This window comes from Diadema antillarum, unplaced genomic scaffold (assembly GCF_040938485.1).
Source record: "Diadema antillarum isolate AM-2024a unplaced genomic scaffold, OU_Dant_1.0 seq00001524_RagTag, whole genome shotgun sequence".
NCBI lineage: Eukaryota > Metazoa > Echinodermata > Echinoidea > Diadematoida > Diadematidae > Diadema > Diadema antillarum.
The window spans coordinates 189,405-213,492 of NW_027272256.1; the positions used below are offsets into that span (position 1 = coordinate 189,405).

The 24,088-nt window shown below is 38.1% G+C and overlaps 1 protein-coding gene across 1 annotated transcript in view; it reads left to right on the forward strand.

Moving 5' to 3' along the window:
* The window catches only part of LOC139710371 (F-actin-capping protein subunit beta-like), a gene marked incomplete at its 3' end in the record, with an annotated part of 46,443 nt that extends 24,607 nt beyond the window's left edge, over nucleotides 1-21,836 (forward strand). Inside the window, exons 3-5 of the mRNA XM_071622286.1 lie at nucleotides 10,467-10,588; nucleotides 13,507-13,620; nucleotides 21,689-21,836. Of these exons, the coding sequence (XP_071478387.1) occupies nucleotides 10,467-10,588; nucleotides 13,507-13,620; nucleotides 21,689-21,836 (384 nt within the window). The remainder of the gene's footprint in view (nucleotides 1-10,466; nucleotides 10,589-13,506; nucleotides 13,621-21,688) is intronic.
* Nucleotides 21,837-24,088: the final 2,252 nt, after the last annotated feature.

Consider the following 24,088-nt stretch of genomic DNA (forward strand, 5'->3'; position numbering starts at 1 on the left):
CCCATTTCACATAGCTTTCCAGTGTATGATGAGTATTCAACAAATAGAATATACGCGGTTTCTTTTTTTTTCGTTATAATTATTATGTATTTGTTCTGTTATAACGAAGTTTCGTTATAACGAAAGAAAACTGCCGAACCCGAGCATTTTGTTATAACGGGAGTGCACTGTACAATTCAAATTTCACAAAACGTCATAATCAACAGCATCCAGTATGCATTAAAGTGTCCTATCTTCATAAATGGAGATTGCAGAATACTCACTTTCAAGGAATTTATGTTATTTACTAATGAGAATTAGCATACAGTGTATTTGTCTTTCACATCATTCTATTAGAGCACACACCCAATCAACGGAGCGCATTGACATCGTAGAAGAAGTGTTTGGAGATGATGGTGATAAAGATGAAGAAAGTGAAGCAGATAAAGAAGGTGAAGCAGAAGAAGACGAGGGGAAAGGCGAAAAAGCTGAAGCAACACGTTCGTGCCTTCACGAAAAGATTGATTCCGCTGACGAAGCCCAGCGGTGTTGGCTTTATTTAGTGTTTGGACACTATCATCAAGGAGCTGGCAGTTGCAGAAGTAAATGGAGCAAAGCGAGCACAAATATTGAATTTCTTTTTTTTTATGAGGAAGGCTGCATAAGTATGTTTTTTTTTTTAACTTCTATCGTGTTTCTTACAAGATAAGATGATAAATAATTCAATCATGTAATTATTTCCCCTAAACACTTTTGCAAAATTGCTTATAACTTGTAGACTGTAAAACAAGTATTTGATGGATATGAGGTAAGAATAGATGCATAAAAGTATGTAGATGAAAATGAGCAATAGAATTTCGCAGCTTGATGCTATAGAGTATATTTCCTATCTAGAAATATTGATATATAATACAAAGAATGAAGACAGAATTATTTGACTTCTGTTCATGTGCTCATTACACTTACAGCTGTATTTTACACAGAGATATTTCATGCATAAATAGAAAAAAAAAATTAAAACATATTTGAGATCAGGAAAACCGTCTAGGAATAAATCCAGATTGCAAACTCCGAGAAATAGTGTGTATAGCACTCTCGCCCGAAGCTCCTCCAGATGCTCTTCGCGGCGTTCCGCGACGTACGTTTGCAGTTGCCGCCCTAAAATGCCTTCCTCCAGGGCAGTTAGTCGCGTCCTCTTCCATGGACCGCCTCCAGCTTCCTCGGTTGCTGCTCACTTCGAGCCTCACTTCGAGCCTCGCTTCGAGCCTGACTTCCAGCTTGGCGTTTATGTGTGTGTGTGTGTGTGTTTTTTATATGTTGCCCACCGTCAAGTATTTTTCAGATGTTGTTCAGCCATAATTGTGTGAATTTATTACATTGCACGCACAGGACTAGTTATGCTGTTGGGTGTGGCTAGTAATCCTATAAAATATTACATGTACAAGGCGGATTGTGACCTACGCTACGGACTGATGTCCATCTCCCTCATCACGAATGTAAAACGGCAGCTCGGGTATCTGGTCGTCACTAGAGCTTTCCATAATGAAGCAGTGGCGGATCCAGAGGGAGGCGCAACCGGCGCACGCCCCCCCCCCCCTTTACTTTTCCTTACAAACAAAAGAAATAAAAAAAAACAGAAATGAAACCCGGAAGTGGCACCAGAAATTATTGTTGCGCCCCCCTTTACAGAATTCCTGGATCCGCCCCTGCGAAGGGTGTTCAAACAAATACATGTACACTGTACTAGTACGTGAATGTATGTGATGATACACTACTACAGTTTGTAGCCAAAAAACAAACAAAAATGCGAATAACCTTATCCAATAGTACATGTATTGGGAAAATGTAGAAAATGGAGCACTTTATAAGGACTTCAAGCTTTCCGTCCTTCAATAATCTTCGTCAGTAGAAAATAATTATGGTCTCCAAGAATACTTAGCTGTTAGTGTGCAACGAATCTTTACTTTCCCACATACGGCCTGGATAGCGGTTTACAGAAGTAGACCCTATTGTTTTTTGATGATGCGCTCCTAATCCGATGTTTCGTTATGGGTTAAATCAAAGCGCAGTGACTTTCATGATGTTGCTCGAAGGTTCAAGTCACGCATTGATTAGAGGTCAAATTAGTCATAGTGCCTACATTTATATTCTAATAATGTAGTTATATGAATGTTGATTCATCAACATGTATTTTTCCGATGCTCCTTTTCATTGTATTCTATGCCCCACTCATCCATTTTATGTTTTCATTTTCATCTTGATATTTGTGAAATCTTATTGTTGCCCACGATGATTTTTTTTTCATCATCGCAAAAAACTTGAGTGAGGTGTACATCCTGAAAATGTTTTTCGAATAAATGAACGTTCTCAGAAATTGTTAGAAATATCTTTTGCGATATATTATATGTTGTGTCATTGCCCTAAAGGGTAAGTCCACATTGTAATACACGTGTATATAGGTCACAAGAATGAAACGGGAAAGTTCACGCGAAGAATCTTTCAATTCTGAGGTGACCACTAAGTTTGTGTGTGAAAACTGGGCTGTGGGTCGGAGGCCAGGGCAAGCCACATCGGAATGGGGTTTAAGGAAGAGTAAGTGGTACAGAAGTGACTAGTGTCTTGGTATGAACAAACAACATGGTATGACTTGCTATCAAAAAACATGATCTTTGTCAATCAAGTAAATTCAAGTCATTATTCTTTTATATTTTATTTATTTTTATTGGGGTGGAGATGGATTTTTTGAGGAAATTTCACTGCAGTGGTGAAATGCTCTATACATGTACAGTAGTACGCAAAATGGTATGTGCTGAAACAGACATACGCACGTACACACGCACACACACACACACACTCATGTAAACACACGAATATATGATTTGGACCATGCAGCACGCACGTGTGTGTAGACCCTACACATTGTATGTTTGATCATGCACATTGGAGGCAGCTCTGATGGTATTTGGCAACGAAAATAGTATACACTGTACAATTTACAACCAAATTAATGCAGTTATTACTTCCGTAGACGAATGATTGTCTATGTCATTGGATGGAACCAAAGATGACCATATAGTACAATTGTATTTTGAATGTGTTGTATAGGGAATCATATACATGCAATTACCCCACGGGGGAATAAAAGAAGAAAGGCGAACGACTTATTGGCTTGTACAAATTGTACAACATACCAATATCATTTTCAGTGTAGGCCCTCTCCACTCATTGACTACTCTGAATCACATCTCCTTGCCCTTTTTCTCCCTCCCCCATTTTGGGCTTTCATTCAGCAAGGTTCGATTTAGTTAGCCTCTTGGACCCTCACAACATAGAATGCACAAAACCTGGTGCAATTTGTAAACTGATTTATGCACGTGAATCATGTTGCATGTATGCATAGGCCTAAAACGGTCGACCTTGTCTGAGCGTCGGTGAAAATAAAGTAATTAGAAATATTCTTTATTTTTATGGTTTGTGAAACTGGAATTCATGGGCCTAATTGGAAACTATAGCTTTCCTCCTTGACACCACGAATCAAGCAGAGACTCCAACTTTCCCACTTTCGACGGGAGATCTCCCGCCGAAAGCCCATTTTTGCAAAATCTCCGTTCTCCCGCTTGAAATGATTTCTTACTTAGTGTCATCGAAAAATAAGCCTTAGATAGCAAGAGATAACATCTAGAACCCTAGAGCTGGACCCCGGCCACAAGGAACTTCGTGCTTCGAGCACATCAAGTTAGAGTCTCCCGTTTACTAGGGGTTCCGGGCGGGAGAATCTCCAGATCAGAAGGTGCTTAGGGTTGGAGTCTCTGCGAATGACGATTCTCGAAGCTTGTACATGTGCAGCAGTCAGTGCAGAATACCAGGGGTGCTTCTTGCGAGTGTAGTACCTAGTACCTACATTGTGCCGTCGGAACTTGACAGGTCAATGAACTTCTGGTCTTAGCGATGAGGCACAGACACAATGTGCTCGTGTGTGGGGCTTGTGTGTGTGTGTGTGTGTGTGTGTGTGTGTGTGTGCCCGTTTGTGCGTGTTACCCCAATGGATGATTATAAGCAAGATGAAACTGGAGGCAGCACAGCAGAAACCTGGGAGGATTTGTAGGCGGGTTGGGTGCACAGAACGAGCTCTGTGGTTGGGCGGCTGTCTGTAAATCTTCGTAATAAGTCGTAACGTGTGTGTGTGTGTGTGTGTGTGTGTGTGTGTGTGTGTTGTCACCGCCGTCTCCTTTGGCCGAACACCAAGGCGCAGGCACGTGTGTGCGATAACCGGCCAAGGAGGTATGAGAGAACCAGGCGGTGAAGGTCATTCGCTCGTCTGGAGTACAAACTATAGTACAACTACATGTATCAGCATATCAGCAAGAAGTACAGCTGTGGTACCAGAACGCACTGCGTGTGTACCGAAAATCATACACTTCTGTTGTATCATAATTATGAATCTCAGATTTGTTTCAAACTTTTGCTTCTAAGTCACGTGCAATGATGAATAAAGAGAGAAGATCGAGACAGAGTTGCTAGAGAGTAGGGAGAGGGATTTGGATATTGTTATAGGCTATATTTCATAAAATTAGGTTTTCTCTAGCAACCGCTGAAAACTGGTCTTGATTCACATAAACAAGGAATCTTTCCTGTATTTAAATTCTATATAATTCTATAATTCTAATATATATATATATATATATATATATATATATATATATATGTGTGTGTGTGTGTGTGTGTGTGTGTTATCTCTAAATACATATACATATAATTTATACAATAATGTAGGTACCTATAATATAGGGTCTAATTATGCATAATTGTATGTATAAGAAAGATAAATGTGTTGCTTGAAGGATTGCATGTTGCAGTACATGAGGGAGAGAGGTAATTTGCGGTGACACCATGAGTGTAGTCCTTTTCCGGATCTTTGCATGGCAGAATAGCCCAGAAAGAGGAGTGGGGTTGTAAGGAGGGCAAAAAGTGAAGAGTTGGGGACAGCAATGATGGGCTAGAAGTTGAAGTTGCACTGGTGGAGACGGTAAGAAAGGGTTCAACGTTGTGAGGAAGAATAGAGTGAGGATCAATAATCAAGTAAAGATGTTTGGACATCCTTGGGAGAGGAAAGATGAAATAGCAGGGAAGAGGGAGGATTTGAATAAGGTTGGAAAATCATGGAAATAGGGGAAAGAGGTGAAGATTCATCGAACCAAAGAGAAAAATGAAGTCAGCGAACAATGTGGAATCAAACGGAGAAAAGATGAATACATCGCGAAGGAAAGGTAAGTCGAGGAGAGATGAGACTAAAGTTGAGAGGGGGGGGGGGGGAGAAAACTAAGAGGATCAAGAAGACGAAAAAGAAGAATGAAAGTTGAGAACATGAAGCATAAAGGGGAGGAAACTTGAGTAGATCCTAGAAATAAATGCTGCAGAGAGAAAATTGTGGAGAGGATATGATGGCAGTGAAATCCTGAAGAGGTTCCTGTGGGAGGAAGGGAAAGAATAAATAGGCCTACAAGTGTAGTCTTGAGGGGAGAAGGCAAGAGAAAATAAACCTGAAACATGTGAATTGATATGTTGGTCCTCAAAAGGACCGTTGGGTTGTATGGATTGGAAGCAAAACAATTTTACAGGATTTCACTCTCTATACCCAGTCATTGGGCTACAGTGAGAAAGCGAAAGCTCTAAAGCAGTTGTAATAATTTGTACAGTACGGGCTGCAGATGTGCATAAAAAGACATGAATAATACAACATTCCTGTATTGCACCAATTGTGGATACCAAGTTATAGTACTGTACAATGCTGTAGTATCTCTTTCTAGTACCAAGGTCCAAGGAGGTATCTCCTAGCTAGTACAGTAGTGTATCAAGTACACTGGAGTACAATATTGTAAACTAAAACTAGTAGGGCCTTCGCAGTCAGCTGCGTTCATCAAGTATCGACAAAATGCCTCCCCCCCCCCCCTTTTTTATTATTATTTTTTTTGACAATTTGCGAAGCCCTAAACACAACGGTTCTCGTTTAGTCAGATCCCAAGATCCCATTGGCATCGTATCGGACTTGCGTTGATACATACGCTAAATTGCACGCACGGGACTACGGCGCTGCAGTAACAAACCGATAATTTCTATAAAAGTCGGGTTAGTTTTTGCCCTCCAAAATAGAATGATATGTAGAGCATATCAACATTGTTCGTTGCCGAAACATGCTGAAACATACTCAGAGAACACACACGCACACAGTACATGTAGGCGTACATGAACCAGCATACGACTACTGTGCAGCGCACCAAACGCGAACAGCTCGTCAGACTGGATGGACGAAAGTCGAAATGCCAGCAGAGTTCTGTGCATGCAACTAGCATGCAGCGCATAACACACAGCGCGGGTACCTGTTCCATTTGTAGTATGCCTATGCGTGTATCAATGCAACACAGTAGCTTCTATGGGAAGCATCGTATACCGACAGCGTTGGGTTACGTACTTCCACGGCGGATAGTACGGATGGATAGCGAGTGGAGCTCCGCTGTAAGTGATCACCCCTACGGTGGCGCTCTTCAATAAGCTTCAAAATTTGTGGATTGACCGTTAGAAAACTCCTGAATTCAGTAAATAGTATGCCTACATTTTACGTATTTTAAATTACTTAACGTTACTCATACTGATTAAGATTTTCACAGTGGTGATTTTAATCCTTAACTCACACTTTGGAACCTGATACAAAAGGAAAACTTGTACTCAACCAAAGGAAAACTGGCACTTTAAACTATGATAATAGTGAGAATTGTTTCTTATCTTTGTACCCTTTCTGATGAAACTGAAAGTGCAGCTCAGAGGGCTTTATAAAATTCACCCCTATTCAGCAGTCATGTTTTGATTCTGAATATTTGACGCCATAAGTCCCTGTTTAGCTTTCAGGCAATAAAACTTGGCGTCCTCTTTTTAACTACATACATTTAACTACATACATCTGATCATATTTCCTGTGTGTTGGTGATTGATTTTTTTTTTCCAGCTTTAAAGTGATGGTACAGTTTGGGTTTAGATGGGGTTGCAGGTTTCCAAGTTTGTGTGTGTGTGTGTGTGTGTGTGTGTGTGTGTGTGTGTTTGTGAAATAATGAGAAACCTCTTATGAAATATGAAAGAACAAGTAATTCTTTATGGAGGAATTCACAGTTAATTTGATGAAAACTGGTCTGGAAATGACAGGCCACAACTTTTTGGTACCGGTACTACCATATACAGTAGGATCTCTCTGTTTATAAATGCTACTTTTTTTTTTTTTTTTTTTAAAGATATCTCAGCCATTTCAAAACTGATTTACATCAAATAAACTTGGGAGCATAGTGTCAGAATAGGGAGTTAAAAGGGATCCAAGAATCTCTGTTCATTGGCATTTTAAATTGTTTCTAGTACAATGTACATATTATATAGATACCGGTACTGGTACAGTTGTACACAGTATGCAAAGATGTTCTGACATTTGGTGAAGAAAGCACTTCACTCTACATGCCAATTGGCAGACATATCACTGTAGTCTGTATGGGTTTAAAATAGGCTTGTCTTGGGAGTGGGCCCAAAAGTGGATTGTAAATATAGGGCAAACACACACACAAAAAGAACAAAACAAACAAACAAACAAACAAACAAATGCCTAAATCACTTTTTTACCACTTTACCTGAATAAGCATTGTCCAAGGGTGACATTTTCAGTAGTTGGCCTGGGTAAGCAAGCACGTACAGAGAATAATTTTCCTGGTATCGCATCGCAATTTGCTATGCATTTTTACACCACTGCTACACAAACTAACTTTTGTGTAGCAGTTTTCTTACATAGAACGAGAAGTGTACAGGATATCATTGAAGATATTTTTCGCCAGCTGAAATTGCTAATCAAATTTGAGTTTGAAAATTATTTCCTGCTGTAGGCCTCGTGTACATCGTCACAGTAGAATGCTCTTTCCTGCCATGCGTCAAATGTGCTGTTGGAGAGTCCTGCATACAGCAACATTGTAGCTTTATAAATACCATTTGGAATGATATGAAATTGGCCCTACAAATTGCATTTAGGATACAGTGTATTCAGATGATGGCTTCTAGATAGGTGAATTTATTGTACTATTGTATGTATCCTTTTAGTGCTTGACATTTTTGATGTGCAAAGCCCCCCCCCCCTCCCTAAAAAAAAAACAAAAAAAAAATAATGAGTAGTGACATGTATGAATAGTTGAACTCAAGCATGAATTAGTTATTTCCACCAAGCACAGAGCTGAGATTTCAGGAATTTGGAGGACAGCAGTTGTACACCTGTCAATGCATCACTAACCATGTGTGACTGCTGTAAAAAAAAATGTAAATACTGCGGTATTGAAATATTTCCTACTCTACCATATGATTCGTGGAACAATATCTTTGAAAGAAATGGTTGCCATCTGCATGACATCATGCGCAGTATTCACAATTATTGGAAACCAGTGATGTTATTTTAAATTGAATCTGCAAATCTCATGATAATCATTAAATATTGCAACCATAATATGTGTACAGGTGGTTAGTAGCAAGAAGTTGTCAGTGTTGTATTTAAAGTCCGTACAAAATTAATTGTGACACTATACAGGTGTATCAATTAGCCATTAAATCTTCCTCCTCACAGGAATGCGTATTAAAATTTCCTCCTTTTAAAGGCAGTATTTACCATATGCAGATGAAACAAAAACCCAGCTCTAGTCCTTCAAAATAGTTCTAAAATGTGAGTTTAGAATTGAAGCAACCAACTGATGTCAAAATGTTAATCATTATTTTAGTCAGTGTTTGTATTGTATACAAAATGTGAACAAAATAATAAACTTGTTTCTAGAAGAAACTGTCTACAGTTATGGTTTGTTGCGAAAACTTGTGGTATGTCCTTATATTTACTGTGTTAAGTCTTTATTGTGAAACTCTTATATGGTAGGATGTTTTGTGATACAACTGACCTACAACTACACATCGTATACATTGTAAGTGTACAATTTTGTACGTGTAGATGCATCAAGGGTGATGACTCGAACAATTTTTGAACTGTTGCTCCCAATGGAGCAGCTGGAAGCATCGCTGCCCATTGGAACATAAAATTCACAGTACAATCTGTACATGACATGAACATTGCATCTGCTATGGTGCCCTTGATGCATGGTGCATGTACAATGTACAGTGTACATGTACTTCCATTTTAGATAATTGTACATTGTACAGGGTGTACATGTACACATGTACCACATATATACGGTAATGCAATTGTTGTGTCTTTTTTTTATGGTGACTATAGTGGCAGGGTATGCAGGCATTGGTACAGTATGGAGACGAGGAAATGAAAGCTTTAAATCCATTGTGTGTCTGCCCCTTCTGTGGTGATTACTACAGTATGTAAACTGTAACTTTCACCACATACATTATTATAGGGCAATGTCCAGGTGATTCAACAGATCATGTAAAATTGTGCCATGTTTAGTACACATGTATACAAAAAGTAGATGTATGGAATTTATTGTGGTCCTCACGGAGATTTCACCATTACTCTGAAAAACCCATTTACATATTACCCTGTACAGTGAACAAGGATGATGACATACATGTATCTAAAGAGGCCCACATACTTTAAAAATGCAGCAGTGCAATTCCCGCACAATTCCACCTGCTTTATTAAACCCATTGAGGACGAGTCCCGAGTACTGTAAAAGTGGTTTCTTTCGCATACAGAAATTTTCGCGGTTTCCATCAGTGCCGACTTTTTCGCGTGTGTTTAAATTCGCGGTCGGTAATGATAGCGATGTACAAGCGACAAGTTCAAAACATTTTCGCGTGATGTTAAATTCGCAGTTCAACCTCAAAGCGCGAAAATAAAACCACCGCGAAAGAAACCACTTTTACAGTATACTCGGCCAGGCGTCTATGGGAAATTGCGTGTTGTAGTAAAATCAAACCGTCCTCGATGGGTTAATGTGCAAGTTCACCTGTGTAGAATTTAAGCATGTTTGTTCTTTTGTTCTGCTACAGGAGTAGAACTACCAATCATGCATTGTTGTGTAGAGCTGCCACAATTGTATGTCATCCATGTTCACTGTGATATTCAATGGTTTGTAAATTCTGAAACTCTGTACCCAGTATATTCAATTTATAGTTGTTCAAATGCCACAGTCTGAGAATTACATGTATCTAGAAGTCTTCTTTACTGTATTGCGCAAACCTCAGTATGAAGACCCTGTGTATGTACAGTATGTGGTGTGACAATAGATCATGTACAGTACATCTTGGTACATGTAGGTTTGCACTGTAAAGGAGGAGTAAGTTTGAAATGAATGTCATACAATGTAGTTTCAAGTAAAGATGTGTAATGCTACACACATTTTTTCCCTCTCCTGAGAGACTTCACAACACTTGTATGCGACTTAAAACTTTTCATAAACTCACTATCTGTACCGTGCTTGTTCTGACCTTTGACTCCTCACCCCCTCTTCCCTCAGGTACCAGACCTGTGCGAAGAACTGCTGTCATCCATCGACCAGCCTCTAAAGATAGCCAGGGACCGGGAATGTGGAAAGGACTACCTACTTTGTGAATACAACAGAGATGCCGACTCTTATAGGTGCGTAAAAGGTTATGAATTCTAGACATAATGGCCCGAATTCATGAAGGTGGTACAATTGAAACCATGGTCTAAACCATGGACTAAAACCATGGAGTGCAAAGTGTCGCATGGAATATTTTGTTACAAATTCAGTCATTTCGTTGATGAAAATATTATTTTGTAACGAAATGGCAACATTTTGTAACTAACTGCAAATGAACGTTTCGTCCTCAAAATGATAATTTCGTTAATGAAATGGTCATTTTGTCGACGAAATGACCAATTTCGTAACCAAATATTCCGTGCGACACTTGGCGCTCCATGGTTTTTGTCCATGGTTTAAACCATGGTTTCATTTGTACCACCTTCGTGAATTCAGGCCAAAATGTGATTTGTAAAGGACAAGTCCACCAAGCAGCAATATTAGTAGAACACATCAGGGAAAGGCAGGGGAAAATTGGACAATCCGTCCAAAAGTTATGAATTTATAAAGTATCTCTGCAGTCACTGCTGGATGAGAAGACTACTACAGTGTATGATGTCACATGCGTAGAACGATATAGGTTCCTAAAAAGGAAAATATAAAGAGAATTTCACCAAATTTTATTTTTTGTAAAAAGTGTGCATATTTCTTCGACTTGTCACTGACGTACAACAGTATGTCAAGGGTAATATTATTCCACCTGCCTTCTGAAAGAGGCAAGTCAAGTATTCTTTCATTATGCGAGAAAAATGAAAATACATTGAATTTTCTTTATGTTTTCTTTATGTCGTTTTGTTTTGTTTTGTGGTGCCCCCTTTTTTTGCAGATAAATCTGAGTATTTTTTTCTTAATTGTGCACACTTTCTGATACCTTGTTATATATTTAGAATGGTAGAATGGTACATTTTTAGGGCCTACGTGTACATACATAGTCCACTGTAAGAACACATTTCATTCATTGATTTTTTTTTTTTATGGGAGAGGGATGGGGACATGTAGGAAGCTTTGAAGTGTTCATTAATGTACTGGGGAATTCCCTAGTGCAGCCAAGACAGCTATAGTGTTTACTAATGCATGGGAATACAGGTTGCTATTAAAGGAGGAAGTTCACGTCTTGTAATTAGCCTGTCATTGGAAGACACCCTTTTTTATGTCCACATGGAGTAGTCATGAAACACTCTCTGCAACATTTTAATAGAGGAGAGGAACCAGGCTTTACATGTGCTTTATTTCTCATGGCAAATCACCAAGAATTAGTGTTAGCCCTGTCGAAACCAAAACTGACAATTTATTAGCAGGGCTCTAGAATACATGTCCAATGATAGAGAATGGGAACATAGAAATGGTGCTCGCCTCCATTTTCTTTATGATAAAAATTTTGTTTCTTTTTTGTGTAATAGCAAGAAAAGAAACAACCCCGCCAATAAAAACAAGCAAACAAAGGTACACAGGAGACTAAAAGCGACATTTACCGAGGTACAAAATGTACTTCAGGAAGTATGTTTACATGTCAGTCTACTAATCAAGTCATTTAAGCCCCATTTTAACAGAGCCTTTTAAACCAGAGTTACTGGGACATCGTCGGGCAATCTTTTTTTTTTTCCACCCTCCCTGTTAAAATGGTCCCCTCAAAATGTTGCTCGGATGTTGTCACAGTAACTTTTGCCAAATTTTACCCTAGCCAGCTAGGTTAATTACATCAACATTACCCCAACATTACCCAGGCAACCCTTCTGTTAAAATGCTCTCGCAGTAACACTCCTTGTATATAAGCATGTGCAGCAGTCCAAATACATGTACAATGCACACTGCTTCCCAGTTTGTAGGTGTATGGATTCTACATGTACGTACACCCTTTCCATGCATGAATGGGTAGGTTGTTATGGAAACATACCCGGAGAAGGTTATTGGCATTTATCTGTTTAGAAAATGGTACCCTTCACTCTCTCATGCGGTTTTATTGCCAGAGGCGGTAAATTTCATTCTGTGCATGTTGTCATCGGGGTATTAAGGTCTGTTAAAATAGGATAATAGTTACGTTCACACGCAGTTGCCAAACTTGAAGTCTAGGTGGAAAACTTAACTGTCAATGATTAGCTCCACTCTCGAATTCATGATGCGAGTTCACATGTGCACCTACATGTAAACTTTAAGATACAACTTACGAGTGAATTCCACTCGATGATTACACCGGAAGTGCAGAGGCTTTGCTAGATGACCGTATGCCCATACAAAATAGTGCAGCGAACAAGACACGAGGTTCACGCTAACTCACAAGCTCATTGATTATTGTGTCCACACGGACCGAAACTACGAGTGGGGACCCCCTGTGGCTCGTGGAGACCCCCTGTGGCTCGTGGAGAGAGCACAAACCCTAAGATGTCTCATGGTTCTAATCATCGATTAAACTTTAAGATCAATTGCTAACTTTCAGTTGTGTCCACATGGTGCTAAACTACAAGCTAATCATTGAGAGTCAAGTTTTCGACCTAAACTTAAGGTTTAGGGAACAGCGTGTGAACTTAACTAATAGTGTGTGATGTGAAATGTTTATTTTGTTTTGTTTTTGTTGTTGTTGTTTTTGCAGTGGCATTAGTGCCAGTGCTACACTGAGAGCCACTGCATTATTTTTGAAGGTTACATCCTCTCCCATTAATAGCAATAAACAAAATTTAATGATAGTAATAATTTCCAGTAGTGTGCAGGTGGAATGTGCAGATGCAGATAGTGCAGATGTGGCCTTTGCTAATTCACCTAGAGCTAGTATTATAGATGTACAATTTTGTACTTGGATTGTTCCCTGCAGAAGGAAATAATTGTCAAGTTGGAAACCACTCTGTTTTGTGCTCTTCTTAAACTTGTGTCCCCTATTGCTGCTGTCACAGTCACATGTAGGGCCTTGTATATTAATGTTGTGTCATTCTTTGATGTGTTTTGTCTTCGTCACATTCAGGTCGCCGTGGAGCAATAAGTATGACCCGCCTCTTGAACAAGGAGCAGTACCAGAGGGAAAACTCAAGAAACTTGAAGAGGAAGCGAACAAAATATTTGACCTGTACCGGGACGTGTAAGTCAGAGTTTTCCCCAGGCTTTAAAGGCATTTAAGACCATTTGCAGATGAAACAAAAGCCCAGCTTTAGTGCTTCAAAATAGTCATAAAATGTGAGTTAGGGATAGAGACAACCAATTTAAAAATTTTAATCAGTATGATAATGGTTATGTATTGTTAAATATACAAAATATGAACAATAGTTTTATAATAAAATTGTTTCTAGACTTAACCTTCTACAGGTATGGTTTATTGAGAAAAATTGTCATACACTGTATCTCCTTATATTTTAGGCTTTATTACAAATTTTTTATATTGGTGGATGTCTTTTTGATACAGTGGACCTACACATATATTCATCAAATGTGATAACTCAAACATGTTTTAAGTCCCTGCACCCAATGGTAAACAATACCTTTAACTTCCAATGTATCAACTCTCACCAAGGATATTTCTGTGTTCTTTTCTCTTTTTTTGTGTGTTTATTTGCCTGTGTGCCGCTGCTTGTATTCTTAATAAGATTATGATTGTGCGCCCTGACATTAGTCAGATGATAAAGTTTCCAAATATGATACCTGGTGTCATGATACAGTGTAGAGTGTAGAATTGCACAAGTCAATATCCTGCCCGTCAATTCATTCCTTGGTATGACAAGTCATACTCTTATCTGTTTAAATGACATATGAGAATGTCTGCAAAACAAATGCAGACACTGAAAAAACAAAAATGAGGAAATCCTAATTACACGCTACAATAAGCAATTAAAAGTAGCAGGATGAAACACATTCCAGAGAGTTTGAAGTTACCTCAGGCATTCAGTTGAATTAACCCTTTAAAGACTAGTCCTGAGTAAACATGCATTATAGCAAAATCAGTTCTTTCTCAACGGGTTAAAGGGGATGGAGGGTGATATATTTTATACAAACTCACTTGTCTTTTTGCATAGGGCAAGTAATACCCACTGTTGGACAAGTGCAAGAATTAGGCACTTACTTTAAAATATTTAGTATGTTTGTTTGTTTGTTTGTTTTCATTTTCCATCTGTACAAGATGGTGGGATGGCCCATATTCAGCTGCACTAGCTGGTCTTCCGTGGGGTCCAATCGTATATACTGGTGTACGCCATGTCTTCACTTCACTGGGCCATGCACAGTACTCTGCGATGAATGAATGAATGAAGCAGGATTTTTATGTGTGTACATGATAGGTTGTGGTCCTCTCACACTAGGCCCCTTTGCTGAAATTTCCATCTGAGCTGACTAGAGGAACATATTTTTTTACTGCCCTTGAATGTTAAAGCAAACATTTGGTGTTTTTTTTTGTCTTCCAGGGCCTTTGACTAATCATGTGGCTGTGTGTATTAATAGGTATTCACCACCCACTGCTCCCATCCCAAACTACACCTACTGAAAAAAATACAGCGTGAAATAGTATTAAATCAGAATCAGTGTGAACACATTGTCCCATGGGCCCGAATTCATGAAGGTGGTAAAATCTTTGTCCATAGTTTAAACTACATGTATGGACAAAGACCGTAATTTTGTATGGAGCGCCAAGTGTCGAATGGCCTATTTTGTTATGAAATCAGTCATTGAAAAATGTTAATTTTGTTACCAAATGTTAACATTTCGTCAACGAAATGACTGATTTTGTAACGAAATAGGCCATACGACACTTGGCGCTCCATATAAAACTACAGTCTTTGTCTATGGTTTAAACCATGGACAGAGATTGTACCACCTTTGTTAATTCGGGCCATAGAATGCCACTGTGTTTTCATAGAGTAGTTGACTCTGTGAATACACTGTTTTAATGTATGTTTAATCCTGGAGTGTCTGCATACACAGTTTATTCTCAGAGTTGACCACACGTATGTGAACACAGTGTAAACAGAAAGTCCAAGGTTCGACAATGTGTTCAGAGAGCAGGGTACACATATAATGTATGTGAACATTATTTTGGTTTCTCTATCCTTTCCGATAGACACTTCGTGCCATAGTAGAATATTAGAATTAGTAAGAGATTGAAGGGGACATTATGACCGCTCACCTCAAAACACGCAAAAGGTAGGCAAAGATTAATTTCCATTTTTCTACCGACAATTGTAGTTTGAAAAAGTATGCCCTAACCTTTAGAATGAGATATAATTTGTGAAAAATTAGTTCCACAACCCATTCAAAAAGTGATTGAAATAAGAAAAAGTTGATACGTGATGCAAGTTTCATAGAAAAGGGAGAAAAGCAAAAAGAGCAAAAATATGGGTTACTCAGGCATGCTATGCAGAAGTATCAACGGAAGCATGTTTTTCCCAGTGAAAGCAACGGCTGTATATAGGAAAACTGCTAACATCTCGTGTACACGTTGCAGCAACTGCAAAGAGATGTTCAAATGAGTGTGCTACGCTATGAAAAAACAACAACAACAACAAAACGTTTGATTTAAAGCTGGGATTGTGGCATTAGGACATACAATTTGTATAACATACAGTTCAGCAAAGAAATGGGTAAAGCGAATGTGCTAAATTCAAGCTGGACGCCAGGATGAAGGAGCAAGCTGTTCTTCTTTTTTTTGACTGCATTTATCATGTAAAAGTCAACCTCCACTCTGACATCATAGATTCAAATTCAGTTATGAGGAACAGTTAATAATGCTGCTGCTGCTGCTGCTGCTGATAATGATAATGATGATGATAATAATGATAATAGAAATAATGATAGTAATAGTAATAGTAATAGTAATAATAATAATAATAATAATAATAATAATAATAATAATAATAACTATAATGATAATACTAGTAATAATAATGATACTACTACTACTACTACTACTACATTGTACTACTACTACTACTACTACTAATAATAATAATAATTATTATTATTATTATTATCATTATTATTATGATATTCGTTATGCAATATTTTCTGTAGTTACATTTTCCATTTTGATTAAATGTTCAAGCTGACTTACGCCAAAACATGGTGACTGAAAGTGCCATTTATAAAGAAATAAAGAATGTCCATTTTCAGAATGCACCCACTAAAACAAGTAGGATTTTAGCTCAAGAATGTTGAGGAGTTTTGAGTCTTTCAGCTCACATGGAAGTAAATTCCATAGTAGTGTTAGTCAAGATTGAGTGAAAGCATCTCCACCCAAAGATTTCCTAGAAAGCAGAATATAAAAGAAACCGGAATTTAAGGATTGAGGAGTTTGTGTGGGTCGGTAAGTTTGTATGGGTCGGTATTGACAAAACAAACATATATTGCAATCAGGAGCTGTTCCCTCAGTGATGTGATAAACCAAAGCATTTTAAAGATTATGCATTCCCTTTTATACAGGGGAACAAATGAAGATTCTCAAACCTGTTGAAGACGAGTCCCTTGTATACTCGGGCAGGTTTCTAGATGGGAAATGTGTGTTGTACAATTGTAGCAAAATTAGCCCTTCCTCAATGGGTTAAAGACAGACCTGGGTAATGTTGATATTACAGTATGTACAGTATCTCCAGACACAATTGTATTTGATGTACTTGACATTTTATACGGATGTAATTATTGTATAATTTAGAATGACCTGAGCTCTCACCCTCTCCCTTCTCTGTCTTTGCCCATTGTTGAATGCAGCGTACCCAAAGGACTTGTACAGTTGAGATATCAAAGGGGGAAGTGTGTGTACACTTTACTTTTTAGAGGCAGTGTAGTTTTGGTTGTTGCGGCAGAGAAGTACTAATGTCATTCTGATCTGGATTGCAGGAGATTTGATACTGGAGAAGATTGAGAGCACTGGCCCATAGCCATTACAGGGTCGATTACTTGTTCGTGCTGTGCTTATGAGATTTATCGCTAGGAGGAAAACTGAGGAACTGTGGATTCTGGGGGAATGTGGATTTTGTGACAGGCTGAGGAGGAAGTGCTTCTGTCATTATTCTGCCATGAAGTTTTTTCTCTGTGTTTAGCAATGTGAGTGTTTCTGCAAGGAAAAAATGCTGCATTGTTTAATAATCCCTAAATTCTAGCATGTCCTGGACTAGACTCAAATATGTAAAGCTAAAAGACCATAACTGTCAGTAATGACTGCAGATTTTCTGTATGTACACTTTAGTTGATGCAGGTTACTTTGAAAAGGCTAAATTGTTGAAAAATGAACATTAAAAAAAAAAATCATGTTTCCCCCGAAAGAAACACTGAATGAGATAAATTATAATCTCGTGAATTTTATTGGGAACATATCACATACACATTTTACATGATTGTGGACTTTATAGCTAGTAATTGTGAGATTAGGCCTATGTGCTTGAAAGTTTTACATGGATATTGAAATGTTCGTTGGAGTGAGAATGAAAGAGATTAAATGTACACATGTCCCTTTAGTTTTTAACATCAGATGTGGTTCTTTCACCTATATTAGATATTATGAACTTCTGCCAAAAGAGCTGTGGCAGGGTACACTTCATATTCTTTTGCAGAGATTCGACAAGCCGGGTCACTTTTGATACTATATAAGCCGTTATTTTCGGGTACAGATATTTTTTGCGAATTAGGAGGTAATAGACATTTTCGCGAGATGTTGTTCTCGCGAAGCGATGCTATCATGAATGCATTGTTTTCCTAGTGCATGGCAACATTTTGTGTGTTGTTAAATTTGCAATCCAACTGTGATCCACGAAATTCACAAAAATTAAACCCTCGCAAAAATAACAGCTTTTTACAGTACCCAGATATCCTTATGTCAATCTGATGTAACTATACATGTCATCATACGACATGCTACATACAGCAAGGATTAGGTGTCCGAACCATATGCTGAAGGGCTACATCTCATGATTGCTTATGTGTAATCAAAGCTTGAAAGTCAAGATGCCTTCTATTCATCACTGACACATGAATGTTTCGGTTCATCGCCTGAGAAGGAAATAAGTTGAATATAGCTATCGCATCCCTGAAGGCTGGTTCCTTTGGCAACTTGCCAAGGAGGAAAAACAAAACAAAACAAAACAAAATAAAAATAGAAGAACACTCGGAGAGCACAGACCTCTGCCAAGCAGCTCATTTCCACCCATTCATGCATGGTGAAAGTTGCCCAATTTTCCAACATACTGTATACGCCATATATTTCGTGAGTCTAAATATTCGCGAATCGGGACTTCCCAACAATTTCATGAGTGTCTAAATTTGTGATCGTGGAGGCCTGTATTGAACGGAGAAGTGTACACGCGTATGTCACATTCACATCGGGATCAGAGTCAATATTTTTGCGTGTCTTTAATTTCGCGAATAGCACTTGAGTCGCGAAATTCGCGAAAATAAAAACCTCGTGAAATATTCGGCGTATACAGTAGAAGACTTTTGTTTATGTCATTGGCTTCCAACTGTGCGGTGCCTTGCCCAAGCAGAGCACACCCTATAGAGCACGTATTACATGCAATCCTCAAATATGTGCAGATTGAACTCTCAAATTCATTGACCCTATCTGCAAAAAGATAGAAAGAAAAATCCTCAAAAATTCATAAAAATTCCTGGATCAGTACCAAAATTTAATCAGCTGTTCCTTGTGTCATTATCAACTATTCCTGCAGTTTTATTCAAATCCATTCGCAATTTTTTTTTTCCAGTTATTTTGCAAACAGACAAACAAACAAATAAACCACCACTGATGAAAACATAACTTCCTTCCTTGGCGGAGGTACTATACCAAACAAAACATAACAAAGCAAAACAAAGATAGGAACAAACAGCATGGATTGTGCTTTCACCTGAAAGTGTGCCAGGCACTGTAGAGAAGAGACAAACTGGTAGTTCAATTAAAGTTACCCTCAGGTGCAAGTCTGATTGATGGCTCTTGGATGACAGCTCTCAGGGCTTTTTCCACTTTGCAATTGTATATATGCATTACTGATATAATGAACATGCAATGAAGATCCCTCCAAATGTGAGTTATTTCATCTGTAGTAGGCCTTATCTGTCAAGATCTACCTAAATGTATACATGCATTTTATTCCTTCTTTTTCTGTCAGTTTCATACATTTTTAACATTCTTTCCTGGCTAATAAATCCTTGATGTGCCGTAAGCATCTCTCAAAGTTGTTAATTCTCACTCCAACAAATTTTATCATGACTGTGATCATTTGTATAAATGCATAAATTTGCAGGATGTTCCTCTGTTTTGTTGCCATATCATTATAAAGATGGGTTAAGATTTTAAGGATAGAGAAAGAGTAGTGTTCATCTTAAATGAACCTGAAGTAGGCCATTATACTGTAGTCAGCCTACATGTATCAGAGGAGAGTTAAATTTTGCTCAGGTTGTTGTGTTCATGTGTAGGTCATCTGTGTTTGGGTAAGTCCAATGTAGATCAGGAAGAAGCAAGTGCAATTATACAAATGTACCATTATATCTGTACTAGCAGGATTGTGATCACACAATGATTGTACATTACACTGCCTCATGGCACAAGCAATACTCTAGAGAACACACTACTTACCTGCAGGTAAACAAAGTGCATTCAATGGACCAAGCTCATACTTTGATGAGCTCAGTAATGGTACAGGGTATGCTGCCCTCTGCAGGCTGTGGTCATACAGTTATCAACAGGGTTACCACTGGTATTTGTGAACAGGATTATTTGTGATGGGAAAGTTTGGCTTGGGTTTGTGTGTGTGCCAAAATCTAAATCGAAGTGTAGGATATATGTAAAGATTATGTACACTACCTTTTTCTTGCTCCAGCATGCCTTGGTTCTAAATCTTTCCTTCTCAACATGGTAAAATGAGACCTTTGGATAGAGTTGTTGGTGAACAAAGTGCATTTGATGGACCACTCGTGTTATGATGAGCTCAGTAATGGTACAGAGTATGCTGCCCTCTTTAGGCTGTGGTCGTACAATTATAGAGTTATAGGGCTCACATGGGTAAGTAATTCTCCATAGCGACGTGTGTTAAAATTCGAAATTCAAAAAATTCTGTAAAATAGCTGGGAGAAATGAGGTGTTTCATCTTCAGTAACCTGAAAAAGTGAGGTATACCCTTTCATCCATCAAATTTTCAAGTGGGGTTCTTCAGCTCAAACTCTGTCCAAGAGTCCGCAAAGCCAGACTACGAGTTCTGTTTACTCAAAAAATCACATTTTTCCCGTACATACACCCAATGAAATATAGTCCCTTCAAATCCCATGAGAAAAGCTTTCATCTTCTAACCAAAATGCAGTTTGTAGAGGAATTCATACTCAATATCTGCAGCTATTCAGTTTTCACCACACTGCTTTCTCTGATTTTTGATTAATTCTGTTCTTCATTTATTTTGGTATCTTTGGTACGAATTTGTGAAGGGGTCTGGAACATTCCATTCTATTTATAGGTGTGAGCCCTATAGAGTTGTTGGTGCTGGGGTTTGTATTCTTTTTGTTTTGTTTTTTTTTCCACTGACCAGATGAATGTGCAGTGCATACAACACATGGCTGTGGTTCATACAGTCTGTTTTATGAGAAAGTATGGTATGGTATAATTGCATTGCATGGTCCCATTGAATGATAACATACCTCCCTCCCTCCCCCCCCCCCCCCCCCCAAAAAAAAAAAAAAAAGACAAAAAAAAAAATCAACAAACCAACAAAGAAAGAGATTGTAAAGAAAAAAAACAATCACAAACAAAGAAAGAGATTGTAAAGAAGAAGATGAAGAAGGTAAGAATGAAAATCAGGAGGATGAAGAGGAAAAATGTTTTTCCATAAAAATACAATACTTTAATGTGTGTCTGGTCAGGCTCTAGAAGCTTCTGGATTGGAATAAGCAGGATACTTAAATTGCTTAGAGACAAACTATAAACAGTATTCAGCATCACAGAAAATTCCTTTCTAAAATTTCCAGAAAACTCTTGTTTGTTTTTTCAAAAGTAGTGTGGAGTTTGTTTCATTGCAAGTGTATACTAGGGATACCAGTTTTCAGGAAAAAGCCAGAATTCAGGCCTTGGTGGTATCAAGGTTTCAGACTGGTTCTTGAACAAACCAGTTTCTTGTAGATGATTTTCAGGTCCTTTGTCTTTTAATAATTCTAACCGGCATTCCTGGATTCTACTTCTCTTACCTTACAAGGTACTATGAGGGTGGTGTGTCATCTGTATACCTGTGGGACCTTGGACATGGACATGGCTTTGCTGGTGTCATCCTCATCAAGAAGGCTGGAGATGGGTCCAGGATGATCAAAGGATGCTGGGATTCTATTCATGTTGTGGAGGTTCAGGTAAGAATTGAAGCTATCTTGATTTAAGTGTGAATAGTGTAATTAGTGTCATCTTTACCACTGGTGTCATTTCTTTGTATCTGTTAGAACCGCAGTGACTGTGCAAGGTTTTGATCGGATATGATGGAGAAAGAGGACAAATGTTTTCATTGTATCATTCTTTTTACTATTTCGTGTCATTCCCCTTGCTGTTCTCATGACCATCGCATCAATCATCACCATCACAATCATCACCATCACCATTACCATTACATATATGTAATTCATCCCCATCATCATCATTACTATTGCATCAATCATCATCATCATCATCATCATCACCATCATCATCACCATCACCATTACATCAATCATCACCACCATCACATCAATCATTATCTTCATCATCATCACTATCATCATCACCATCGTCATCATCACCATTTGATTAATCATCACCATCATCATCCTTATCATCACCATTACGTCAGTCATCTCTCACAAGACTTTCATCATCACAGTATGTTAAAGTTTGATGAATACCCCCATCATTATGCAAACTCTTCCTTCACTTTCTAATTCACTCGTTTCTACCAAATATTAAAGAAAAATCATTAAACTTCACAGTAATTGCTACTTTGATAACAGTATGTAAACTTTGTGATACAGATGTGTATGTGTGAGGGAATGAGACTAATTTGTTTTTATTGGATTTGTTTTGTTGTTTTATTCTCCACAAAACACAACACAAAGCTCTCATCGAACATTGCCTCGCTACCAGCAGTGTCATCAGTAGTTATCCATCTTTGACAACATCAATGTAACAATCACAATCATCATGTTGTTATCTGCTTTGATGCATCATGATTGTTTATTGCAATAATTGCATAACTCTACAGTCGTGCAGGGACTACAATCACAAATTTCGTCGCTGGGGCGATAAGACTTCGTATCTACAAAATGTCCAATGTTCAGGAGAGCCAAAAAACATGGCGGCCAAAGCACTGTGGCGAATGGGATAGCCTTTCCTTTGGCATGCCGTAGTGGCTTCATTTTTGGAGTAAGACAGTTGGGATTTGCACAGGATATCACTTAACCCATTATTTGACCAATAATCCAAAAAAGTCATTTTCACCAAAATTGCAGATACAAGGTCTTATTACCCCAGCGACGATTTATTTTTGTAGCAAAAAGACAGAGTTGTGCAGCATCTGAGTATAGAGAGAAGAAAGACTGCGAATACTAAACGAATGTTACAGAACAGGAATTCAAATGTTACTCAAACTACATTTAAATCTGCAAAATGATTTGACAAAAACATCATCATGAAAGATATCGATTAGCTCCATATACGAAAAATAAGTTATTGAAATTATAAAATATGTACATGTAAATTTTAGCATCATAAATTGAATGTAAATATTTTACCTCATGAGGTTATGGCAAGTCAATCCTTGTTTGTTTATTGTATTTTTTTCAATTAGAACAAAATCAAGAATCAAAATTGAGCAGCTACTGTCTAGACATAAAAGAAATGATGGTTCTACTGGCTGCAAGTATGTACACATGTACACATCTAAGAACACAAAAAACAAACACGGCAAATGCATCAATATTAATCAGGAAGCAAAATTTAGAACCAACCTGAGCTGAAAGACTAGCTAAATGATCACATATGTCTACACTGTAAATACAATTGAAAGGATCAGAGATTAAATTTATTAAAACATTTTCCTAAATATTGAAATGCAAGACAACCCTGGGTTACTATGTTTTTACTTTATTATAATTATTGTTTTGTGACTGGCTAATATACAAAAAGTCTTTGATGTCATTCCTCCCACTGAGTCACTTATATGTACATAAATTCTGGAGTTCATGTCAAATTTCTACTACTTCCAGAGTGAATTTTGATTGTACTGGAACAAGAGATCACTTCCAGATGCTATATTACTATTACATTTTTCCTTCTTCTGAAATCTTCTCATTCTCCTGTCATAATGACTGCCTCAGTGGAAGACTTTCATAATTTAATTCTCAGCTTCCTAGACTATTCTGAGAGGGGTGCACCTCGCGTAGGGAAAGTGAAACCTGGGTATTGCCTCAGAGTCATCATAGCACCCACAGGGGCCAGAAACCCATAGAAACAGCCATTTGTGATCCCCTGTTATGATTCAAGTGAATATATTTTCTGATATCTGCAGAACAATATGAGCAGCAGTACTTGAATTGCTATTTATGAAGACATTGAAGTCAAACCTATTCTGATGCAT